At 46.9% G+C, this 11,911-nt stretch overlaps 1 protein-coding gene across 1 annotated transcript in view; it reads left to right on the plus strand.

The window, feature by feature from the left end:
• Nucleotides 1-7,916, plus strand: part of Lemd1 (LEM domain containing 1) — a 29,725-nt gene extending 21,809 nt beyond the window's left edge. The window contains exons 4-5 of the mRNA XM_051148205.1: nucleotides 6,372-6,448; nucleotides 7,709-7,916. Coding sequence (XP_051004162.1) covers nucleotides 6,372-6,448; nucleotides 7,709-7,916 — 285 coding nt within the window. The remainder of the gene's footprint in view (nucleotides 1-6,371; nucleotides 6,449-7,708) is intronic.
• Nucleotides 7,917-11,911: the final 3,995 nt, after the last annotated feature.

Consider the following 11,911-nt stretch of genomic DNA (forward strand, 5'->3'; position numbering starts at 1 on the left):
TTTTTTGTTGTTGTTGTTTTTAATTTCCTTCTAGACTTGTTTGTGTGACGATCCAGAGTATGGACAGTTGACATTGCTGTATGCATAAGCTTTCCTACTGTTCCCCAGCTGACATACTGGTGACCCTTTTCCTAAGATACAAGCTTTATAACATCATTAGTGGTTTGATAGTGGTTCTGATGGCTACAGAGTCAAGTGGACAGGTCATATTACTTTATATTGGAAAAAATGCCCACCGTTGACATATACTATATAAGAATTCTAAAATGTCCATTGTTTACATATATTATATTAGAACAATTTATATGTAAACAATTATATATGTAAATAATTTATATATAAACAATTTATTGAAAAATAGGGTAGACCAGCACTCAGGAGGCAGAGGCCGGAGTATCTCTGAGTTCTAGGCCAGCCTGGCCTACAGGGCAAGTTCCAGGAAAACCAGGCCTACATAGAGAGACCCTGTCTCAAAACAAGCATAATATAGGGTAGACAAGCATGGTGTTTCACGTCTGCAGCCCCAGCTTGTCAGGAGATGCTAAGGCCCAAGGATGATGGCTTGAGTCCAGGGATTCAAGCCATCCTGGGCAACACTGCAAGATGTCATCTGAACAAAGAGGGAAGGAAAGGAATAAAAAAAACCCTAAAACTTCTTAGGACAGGAAGAGAAAGGTGGGAGTATTTGGTTGCCTAAGAGCTGTGAAATCCTATAATTTTATTTTTGCAGTAGACTTCTATCTTAAGGGCTTTAGTTAACATTCCCATCTCTGATTCCAAGAGGCAAAGCGGTGTGTGGTAGATGTGCAGCGGCTCCTGACACTGCTGTCTACTTTTGTGTGTGTTTAAATTTTTTCTCTAACCGAAAGGCTTTAAAAAACAGAATCTGCTCAATAAAGAGATTTTTTCCAGCACCTTTGGGAACAGCACAAAATACCTCTTGCTGAGCATGTATGGCTGTAGGAAACTTGAGGGAGCACTGTGCCAGAGAACCTTTGTTTAGGAGGTGGCTGGAGCTCCCCAGCCCTTGAGGGGCACAGCCGCAGACCCTGTTTGGGCATCTGGGAAGGACAGAGAAGGCAGGGTGGATGACTGAACCCCACGGCTGTGGTCAGAGCTAGGTGGGGTGGTCATACCTTCTTGTCCTCCTAGACCAAAGCCATTGGATCTGCTGATGTGTCTGTGACAGACCAGTCACCAGAATTAGGTGCTCGAATGAGCATCGTGGCACCACGACCAAGGTGTTTTGCTCCAATAACCTCAAGATGTCAGTGTCCCCTCTGTTGTCCCATGTGCCACACACCCAGGGGCTGTCTCTTGGTCTTCAGGCTTGAGATTAGATGTCCCCTTGCTTAGCCTGGGCTATTGTTGTTTTGAGGCAGCCAGTCTCCCCCTCTTCAGTGAGTGACTGGCTGTTTGTCCCATGCCTCAGACAGCAAATTGGTGATGGAAGGCCTACTCTGGTTCAAGTCCCAGGATCCCAGGGGGACAAAAAAAACAGGACAGAATCCTGTGAGAGCCAACTGACCAAGACCCAATTAATGGAGAGCTTACACAGTGTCTTTCCGTGCTTAGCTGTCTGTGGCTTGGAGAGTGCGGTGTTCTCAGTAGCTGCAGACTCTGGCACGTCAGCAAAACATAACAGATTAGAGAGATGGCTCCGTGGTTAAGAGGACTTGCTTCTCTTCTGGGGACTTGGGTTCAGTTCCCAGCATCCAGAGGGTGGTTCACAACTGTCTCTAGTTCCAGGGGATCTAACGCTTTCTTCTGGCCTCCTTGGGCAAGTCAGAAGCATGGTGGGTATACACACGCTCAAGAATGTATACACACACATTGAATGAATAAATAGGTAAAGAAATAAATCTTGTAAAAAAAATAAAAAAATAAAAATAAAAATCTTGTAACAAAACAAAACAAATGTTTTCTGAATAAGGAAGTAAAAGTTCTCGTTAAGAACACTGTAACAGGGGCTGGAGAGATGGCTCAGAAGTTAAGGGCGCTGGCTGCTCTTCCAAAGGTCCTGAGCTCAATTCCCAGCAACCACATGGTGGCTCATAACCATTTATAATGAGATCTGATGCCCTCTTCTGCCCTGCAGGTGTACATGCAGGCAAAGCGCTGTATATGTAATAAATAAATCTCTTTAAAAAAAAAAAAAAAAAAAAAAAAAAAGAACACTATAACATGACCTAAGTTAGGGCCGCAGAGCACAGAGCAAAGGGGCGGCGTGTGTGGGCGCGATAAAGACTCCCACAGAAATTACTTTTCGAAAGGTTAGAGGAGACTCTTGCAGTATTTGAGCACATGACGCTGCACTGGCAATACTGTGTGACTCCAGCTAAGATTCTTAATCTTTCTGTGTCTGTTCATCTCAAAGTGGACTTAAGAGCTGCACCAGAAAAGGGGAGCATGGTCCATCCAGCAGGTCTAGAAGGGGCCTGACTGAGTAGGCAGCAGTCATAAAAAGACACAGACAGGTGGTATGGCTGCAGTGGCAGAGGCAAGCAGATCTCCGTGAGTTTGAGGCCAGCCTGGTCTACAGAGTAAGTTTCAGGACAGCCATGGCTACACAGAAAAACCCTGTCTTGAAAAAAACAAACCCTCCCCCCCACAAACACTAGGCTTGGACGTTTTTTGAGGTTTAATTATAACTGCGAATGGGCAAGTGAGGAAAAACTGCAGTTTGCTCTCCAGCACCACCGTGGGGAAGAAGAAAAAAAAAAAAAACAAACAGTAACCTGAAATTATTACAGTAAAAACTGGTGTTATGGTTTAAAAAGTCAGTTTGGAAACACTAGGGATGAGAAATAAAAGGGTTTGCTGCTGGGTGTGAGGTAACCAAGGTGACCGGTAGGCAGAAGACCAGAGCTCTGACCAAACAAAGCCATTGTCTGCAAGCCACCAGTGGACCCGTGCTGTCACACAAGAAAGTCAGGTAACAGCTTGTGAAGAGCCTCCATCCATTCCAGGAAGGAGGCCGCCCCAACTGCTAGACAAGGAGCCACATATGAGCTTACCGATACAGCTGCAGTTACATGTCAGTTAGCTGACCCTGCCAAGGCCGGGGACCAGCAACGGCAAGGTTAGGACCAGCACCGCTGGCCAAGGCTAGCAGCTAGCCGGCCAGCCAAGGTCAACACCTACTGAGCAGGGACGGTGAAGCTTGTCCACTCTCTTAACACAGTGAGCAGTGTGAGAGCTGCTTGCTGGTTGGGTGAAGGAGCCGTGCACAGAAGGAAAGGCCCTACAAGCTCAGCGACAGCTCCTTTTAGGGCCTCCCCCCATAGCATGCTCATCTAACCTGCCCAGGCCCCCTCTTAAATTCCTCTTTCTGCAATTAATCCTTTAAAAAAAAAAAAAGATTTATTTATTATTAGGTACACAGTGCTCTGCCTGCATGTACACCTGACGGCCAGAAGAAGACATCAGATCACATTATAGATGGTTGGGAGCCACCAGGTGGTCGCTGGGAATTGAACTCAGGACGTCTGGAAGAGCAGTCAGTGCTCTTAACCTCTGAGCCATCTCTCCTGCCCTGCAGTTAATCCTTTTTAAAATTTGCTTTTTTTCCCTCTGTGTAGCCTTGGCTATCCTGGACTCACTTTGTAGACCAGGCTGGCCTTGAACTCACAGAGTTCTGCCTGCCTCTGCCTCCTGAGTGCTGAGATTAAAGGCATGCACCACCACCGCCCAGTGCTTTTTAAAAAAACTTTTATTTATTTTAGATTTTTAAATTTAATTTTTAAAAAAAATTTTTATTTATTTTTTACTTTTGAGACAGGGTTTCTCTGTGTAGCCTTGGCTTTCCGGGACATTCTTTGTAGACCAGGCTGGCCTCAAACTTAACAGTGATCCATCTGCCTCTTGCCTCCCAAGTGCTGGGATTAAAGGCATGAGCCACCATGCCCAGCCCCTTTTTAACTTTAAATTGAAATATAACCACGTCACTGTTCTCCTTCTCTTTCCTTCCTCCAGCCCCTCCCACATCTCTCTCTCCCTGACTCCTTCCACGTCTCCCTACCACTTTCAAATCAATAGGCTCTTCTTCCCCAATAACTTATGTTACATAGATAGATATATACATATGTGTGTGAAAATAAATAAAGGCAACCTGTCGGGCCCAGTTTTGTGGCTTATGTGTATATGGCTTGGGGGCTCACTTTGTATTGGATGACTAATTAGGGGGCTCATCCACAGGCTAGCCTAACTCCTCCTCTCTTGGCAGTCAGCTGTTGTCTGTAGCTCCTTGTTCCGGGGTGTGACCCCCTCACTGGATTGTCCCTCTTTCGTGTCAGCATGTCTATTGATGTCATCATTGCACATATGTTGTCTATGCAGCCATTTCTATGAGAGACTGTGTCATTTCCTGGTCTTCTGGCTCTTACCAGCTTTCCACGCCGCCCCCGCCCCTTCTGAGCTGGTCCCTCAGCTTTAGAGGCAGGAGCTGTGGTGTAGATGTATCTACTGGGACTGGCCTCCCACAGTGATGTCTGCACTGTGTCCAGCTGTGGGTCTCTGTGATGGTCTCCATGTGCTGGAAGAGAGACTTCTTTGATGAGTGGTGGTAGCCACACTTATCTGCGGGTATAAAGGATAAGATTTAGGATGTGATAGGGAAATATGCTGGTCTTTAAACTTTCTCTATGATCAAAGATTTCAGAAATTCACCCTTGGTTGTCCTGAGTGTCACTCTTCGAATTTTCTAGACAAGACCCTGGAACTTAACTTAGTGAGCAACCTGAGTGTTACAGACCTGAGATAAGAATGTCGCGGTTGCTGGGCAGTGGTGGCGCACACCTTTAATCCCAGGACTCAGGAGGCAGAGGCAGGCGGATCCCTGTGAGTTCGAGGCCAGCCTGGTCCACAGAGTGAGTCCAGGACAGCCGAGGCTACACAGAGAAACCCTGTCTTGAAAAACAGAGAGGGGGGGGGGAATGTCATGGTTGCTCCCAAGACCTCTGTGCATTTCTGTTTCAGAATTAACAATAATGAACACAGTTGTTACTATTAATACTTATTAAATGTTTATTCCATACCAGGATGTGTTTTAGTCCCCTGTGTGCGTTAACACTTTAATCTTGACAGATCTGTCTCACAACCAAAAGCCCAAAGGTTATGTTTTTTCATTTTGTTGAAAAATATGGGCTGGAAAGATGGCTTTGTGGGTGGGTGAAGCACTTGCAACCCAGGTGTGAGGACCAGGGGTGAGATCTCTGCCTCCCACACACATAGGACATCCTGGGAGGTGTGGTGGCACACCCCGGCAACCTCAGCAGCTGGGAGGCAGCGGATGGTGCTCCCTGGAGTAAACTGGCCCCACCAGCTGAATCAGTGAGCTGTGGGTTCAAGCGAGAGACTGTGCCTCAGCATGCCAGGAGGACAGCAAGTGAGGAAGGCAGCTGGTGCCAGCCTCTGGCAGCACCAAGCTCTAGCACAGGCACCCAGCCCAGGCATCCAAGTATATAAACACATGAATTTACACCACACATGCATCTGTACAAAAAAAATATAATGCCATAAAAGATATATGTTTAACTTTAAAAAGATTTACTTTTTCCTCACTTTTATTTATGTATCTGCGTGTGCGCCTGTGTGAGTTTACGTGCACCCGGATGTAGGCGCTAGAAACCTAACCCAGGTCCTCGGCAAAAACAGTAAGTGCTCTTAACTGCTGAGCCATCTCTCCAGTCCCCAAGACCTTTTTTTTTTTTTTAATTATAAAAAAGGAGACTGGGGCTGGACAGATGGCTGGCTCATTATTTAAGAGTGTATCCTGCAGCCAGGTATTGGAGTGCACGCCTGTGATCCCAGCCCTTGGGAAGGCAGAGGCAGGCGGATAAAAATAAAATCTTTGAAAAACTCCACAATTGTCCCAAGTTATGCTCTCTTAGAGAGAAATGGTTGATTTCCTGTGTTGTTCTCTTGTAGCTGTTCACAGACAACTTTTTTCAGTAACTTTATTTATAGGAAAATGTCAGACACTTTCTTTTTAAGTTGAAGAAAGAAAGAAAAGAAAAAAAAACCAACCAAACAAACAAAAAGCAATCTCCAAGCAACAAATTAGTTTTAAAAAAAGGAGGGGGGGGGGCAGAAAACAGAGTTCGTGCTTAGTAACAGAATGTTGTTTTCAGCATGTGACTTGTTTAGTGACCCTGGTGTCTTTTGTCCTTCCGTGGATCATTGAGGTAAAATATGACTTCCTGGCACTGTGTGCCTTTGCTAACCACTGAGGAAAACAACATAGTGTGTATTAAACTACCTGGTGTGCATAAAAGTTGGGCCAGTCTTCAGACTAGTTTTATTTTTTCTTGTGTAAAACCCAAATTACAAGACATTGCAAATAAATTCTTGTTGTCGTTTTCTTATGCCAGAGACCTGAGACTTTTACTAATAAAAGAAGAATCGTAGACGTCTACTGTCTGAGCCAGAAGCCCACAAAGAGAGTCAGGTAAAACCTGCTGTTCCTGAGTGCTAGGGCCTCAGGCATACTAGCCAAGAGCTCTCCCCTGACACTGACCCCCAGCCTCAGGTAAAACCTTATGTGACACAAGAAGACATAGGTCTCATAAAGCCATTATTCAGAAGTCTGCGAAGGGCTTGAACCAGAAGAGAAACTGCTGGAAAGAAGACAGGCTTGGGATACCAAGGAATTTCCAAGCCAAAGCCTGTATTCATCATTCTTATTGGAAGATAAGAAGACAGGTATTGGAAGGAGGAGGGTGTTGAGGGGATGTCAAAAGTCTCCAGGAGCCCGGACCCATGTCCTCATCTGTAGTCATCTGGAAAGACTTGTTGCTGCTTGTGTTTTTGGAAACAGGATAAGGCTTCATTGTTTTTCTGGTTTTTGTTTTTGTTTTTTTGGTTTTTTGAGACAGGGTTTCTCTGTGTAGCCTTGGCTGTCCTGGACTCACTTTGTATAGACCAGGCTGGCCTTGAACTCAAAGGGACCTGCCTGCCTCCGCCTCCCGAGTGCTGGGATTAAAGGGGTGGGCCACCACACCTGGTTCAGGGGTTCACGTTTTAAGAGGGACATGGCCCTGATAAAAGCTGGATAAGAGGTGATTTCATTACATAGAAGTAGAGTCTAAGGTGTGTCTCTAGGTTCAATACCCAAATCCCCTATGACTCAGCCAAACAACAAGCCTCCTAATGTTCTAGAAAATTCCATAACTCTTTGCGTGTGTGTGTGTGTGTGTGTGTGCGCACGCGCGCGCGTGCGTGCGTGCGTGCGTGCGTGTGTGTGTAGTGGGATCGTTAGATCAAAGGTCACCCACACAGGTTCAGCGGATACTGAGGGCTAAACCCTCCTTACTCTTTAAATGTTGATGTTAAAGGGGGATGGAAAAGCACTTCCATTTCTACCCAGGAAGGCGGAGCTAAGCCTGCGCACAAGGCCAGTAATGACCTCCTCCTCCATCACTTGTACAGCTTTCCACTGGGGATCCAGAGGATCCAGTAAGTTTCTGAAGCCAGACTTTGCCAGCACTGAGTGGTTCAAAGGCAGGTACCAGTGGAAGGAGATGCTCGGTAGCGCTGAGAGCCTCTCACGCCCTGATGTGGGTTTATAGCTGTGGGTGTTAGCATTAGCATAGGGTTTCAGTGGGTTGAGGGCTGCTCCCATGGGCCTCCGGATTGCACACATTTACCCTTAGGGGTGATCAGGAAACAGCTGATTACAATCCTAAGCGTCTCTGATGTGTTTCCACAGGCATACTGCAAGACCAAGTCCCAGGAACAAGCACCGGTGTGTCGCCAAAGAGGACTACAGCCTAGGGGACGAGGGGCCCTCGAGCAGCGTCCCGTGCCAGAACCCCGGGAGCAGCTTGCCGTGGAGGTTGAAGCTGGCCATCCTTGGCATTTTCATCATTGTGTTGTTTGTCTACATAACTGTGGAAAAGAAGCCGCTCTTGGCTTAAATTCTTTAGGGCCAAAGCAGCGTGTGCAATGCCCCGAAGGCAGGAACCGCAGAAGGGCCATGGCTACAGCCAGGCAGCCTCTCTCCCTGCCCTAAACGGGCTCTTCCAGCTGCATCTGGGTTCAGCCAGGTGGAGGAGCAAGGGCAGAACTAGGCAGCATGCTAGGTGCATGATGGTTCGTAAGTCAAGTAAACCATCATTAAAGGTTGCTAATACATCAGAGAGCGTTTCTGTAAAGGAGACTGCCTGGACCCCCTTCCCTCCCTCCCTCCCTCCCTCCCTCCCTCCTCCCTCCCTCCCTCTGTCCCTCCCCTGTTTCTGCCCATCCCCTTTTACCTGAGACAAAAAGCCTTCACATTCTTGTGACTGAGATCGCTTTCACAAAGCATAGAAACAAAGAGAAAATTGTATTCTTAATAAAACATGTCTAAGTGTCCAGGCAGTGGTGACATTTCCAGTTTGGCATAGTGATGACGGTGACCTTGATACGGCATAAACCAGGTCCTCCTCAGCTGCAATCCCTCAGTCTCAGACAGGTTCTTTCGCAGTCACCTTACCTGACTTTATCTCTGGCTCTGATTTTTCTGTTTTCTATTGGGCGCTGTGTGACTTTTCCTGGGAGAATATTCATAAATGTCCGTTTGTCCCAGAGAAGAATCCAGCCTAGCTTGGTGAACCAATGAGTTTATTGTGACTATTGGCAGGTGTCCTTTCCCCAGCATGGGTGAGGACTTAGGAAAGCTGACTCTGGGGTTCACATAGAACGTGCAGGCAGCTCCGCCAGAGTCTCTTCTCCTGCAGTCGTTCACTGGTCTATGAGCTCAGAGAGGGGCCTTGTGAGCCTTGTAAATTTCCTGTGAGGTATTGAAAGTGTCTTGTGAGTTTTATGAGCCTTCCCTGCCCACCCCCACCTCACCACCGTCCCTCCAGGAGGGAATGTTTCAAACCGGACGCAAAAATATCTGCACAGTCATTTCTTGACCAACAATCGTTTGACCCTCAAAATCTGTGAGAATACCTCAGGGGGCAGAGGTAAACGCTGGAGAAGGAAAATCCACCATAGATCATAGTTGCTGTTGGCGGCGAGCAACCATGGGAAAGGCTGCTTCAGCAGAGGATGGCTTGGGTGGAGGTCAGAGGTAAAACCATACTGAGCAAAGTGTGAGATCTGGACTCCAGCCAGGCTGGAAGAGGAAGAGGCGCGGTAGAGATGTTTGTAGCAACTAAAACAAGCCCCATACCGAAGCACGGTCACAAGGACCAGTTAAATAGACAGAAGTACTGCCTCTCTGGGATGAAGGGATGACGAAAACGTTGACACGACACCCAGATTCTCAGAGAAAGCACTTACTTGAAGGTTTCTTTATACTTGGTTAGTTTTTACGTATCGGTGTTTGCCTGAATGCGTGTGTGTGCACCCTGTGATGCCTTGTCCCAGTGGAGGTCAGAAGAGGGTGTCATCTTCTAGAACTGGGTGCTACAGAGGGTTGTGAGCCACTTGTCGTTGCTGGGAACCAGGCCTGGGTCCTTTGCAAGAGCAACAAGTACTCTTAAACCCCAAGTAATCTCTCCAGCCCCGCATGCTTGGTTTTTGTTTGTTTGTTTGCTTTTGTTTTGGAATGGAGATTAAAAAAAAGGCTGGGCGATGTTGGCACACGCCTTTAATCTCAGCACTTGGAAGGCAGAGGCAGGCAGATCTCTGTGAGTTTGAGGCCAGCCTGGTCTACAAAGTGAGTCCAGGACAGTCAAGGCTACACAGAGAAACCCTGTCTTGAAAAACAAAACAAAACAAAACAAAACAAAAAAAAAGGGCAGACTTGTAGTGTATCATTACAACTTCACAGCAGAAGAGGAAAATATATCAGCTTGTTCGTGCTTCATTGGTCACTGAGACTCCAACTTTTCCTAGCTTTATGCTTTCATAGTTTGAAGATTTCTACAAACGATGTATCAATTTGCTAATGAGAAAAATATAATTTTTTAAAAGCTATGCTAACTGGGTGTGTCGTGGCTGTGCCTGAAGTCTTGGCTACCTGGGAAGCTGAATCAGGAGATCTTAGGAGTCTGGGAGTTCTAGGCCAGCCTGGACAACATAGTGAGAAGCTGTTTTCTATCTGAAGTTTGCTTCCTATTGCTGTGATAGAACACTGGCCAAAACCATCATAGGGAGGAAAGGGTTAATTTGGCATGCATTCTACACACACACACACACACACACACACACACACACACACACACACACACACACACACACCTACCACACACACCCATTGCAATCCCTTATTGAGGGAAGTCAGGGCAGAAACTCAAGCAGGAACCTGGAGGGAGGAACTGAAGCAGAGACCACAGAGGAATGCTGCTCACTGGCTTGCTGCTCCTGGCTTGCTTGCCGTGGCTTCTGATTTAACCCAGGACCATCTGCATAAGGGGTGGTACTGCCCACAGTGGGCTGAGCCCTCCCACATCAATCATTGACTAAGAAGATGTCCCGCAGACATGCTCACAGGCCACTCTAATGGAAGTAGTTCCTTCACAGGTTATTGCAGTTGGTACCAAATTGACAAAACCTAACCAGCACACTCCCCACAAAAATAGTACGTCCTGTACATACCGTGTATACTGCAAGAAACACAAAACTCTACTAGGCTTGCTTAAACAGTTTCATGATCACAAAACGTCTAGAGCTTAAAATAATGTCATGTTTTTAATACTTGTTACATACGTAATATTATTTAAAAACAAGTAAATAGAATCTTATTAAAATGAACCAACTATAGAAAATATTGCTATCATCCACTAGTTAGCAACTCTTGCTTTGCCTGGAGAGGGATCTTGGGTAGATGAGAAGAAAGCTATTCTTCTTGATGCTGGCCTCTAGAGGCTTGTGTCCCCTCCAGCAGCAGGTGGAAGCCACAGCTAATGTGCCAGCCTCAAGAATCAGGTCCCTTGGCTCCAGGCAGCAGCCAGCGTTACAGTGCAATCTAAAACCCTTGGATCCAAAGACATCACAGCTCTCTGGAACTCTTCTTCCAGTTGGAACCTGCATGCTCTCCTCTCTGACTCCTCCAGAGCTTTTGTTTAACTCTCTACTTTCTTGTCATCTTTCTTCCACTTCCCCCTTCCTTTTCTTGGTCACTGTTGACCTCTCAGCTGCTCCTTTAGTTCTCTAAAGCTGCCATCAGGATGAGGAACTGAGGGGACTTGCCATTCTAAGGACAGCATTTGGGAGCCAGATAACCAGAGGGTCATTCAGCAACTGGGCCTCGGGTGTAGCTAGCATCACTCAGACCCAGAGAGAGATGAGATGCCTACAATCAAATGGGCTCTCTGAGTGGATCAGCAGGGGGTTCCAGCACTGCTTCTGCAGGCAAACACCTCTTTAGCTGTCAAGTGGTCCTGTCAAGGCCTCCCCTCACCCCTTTCCCACAGTCAGATGAGCAGCTCAGGCTCTGAAGCCAGAGTCCAGAGCTCCAGAACCAGGTTCTCATGGCAAGTAGGATGCTCCCAAGCCTGGAGGCCAGTATCAAAACCAGCTGCTAGCCACTATGACTGCCTTGAGGCTACCAGACTTTGCCAAGCTGTTCAGTAGCTATACCTGGAAACCTGGGATTTGGGCAGGTGCCAGGTGACATTGGCTCACCCAGCTCTGATCCCTTAGTGGATCTTCAGCTTTTAAGCCATGGAATACATTGGCTCACCCAGCTCTGATCCCTTAGTGGATCTTCAGCTTTTAAGCCATGGAATGGTGCTTATGGTGTTCAGAAGATCAGACTGGTGCAAACGCCTTGGGATCAATGCCACTGTCCAAGGGTGGGTGTGGCTGGTGCTTCTTAGTGTCGCATGCATCCATGCCTCCAGCATCATCACATTGCTGCCATCCTCACTGCCACCGAGCTCTGCTGCTTCTTCATGTCCAATGTGGCCTGCACTTCTGAAAGTAGGCAAAGAAAGACCACCTGGATTAGTCTCTGTTTCATCTATACTACAATACCAGG

This window comes from Acomys russatus, chromosome 6, assembly GCF_903995435.1.
Source record: "Acomys russatus chromosome 6, mAcoRus1.1, whole genome shotgun sequence".
NCBI lineage: Eukaryota > Metazoa > Chordata > Mammalia > Rodentia > Muridae > Acomys > Acomys russatus.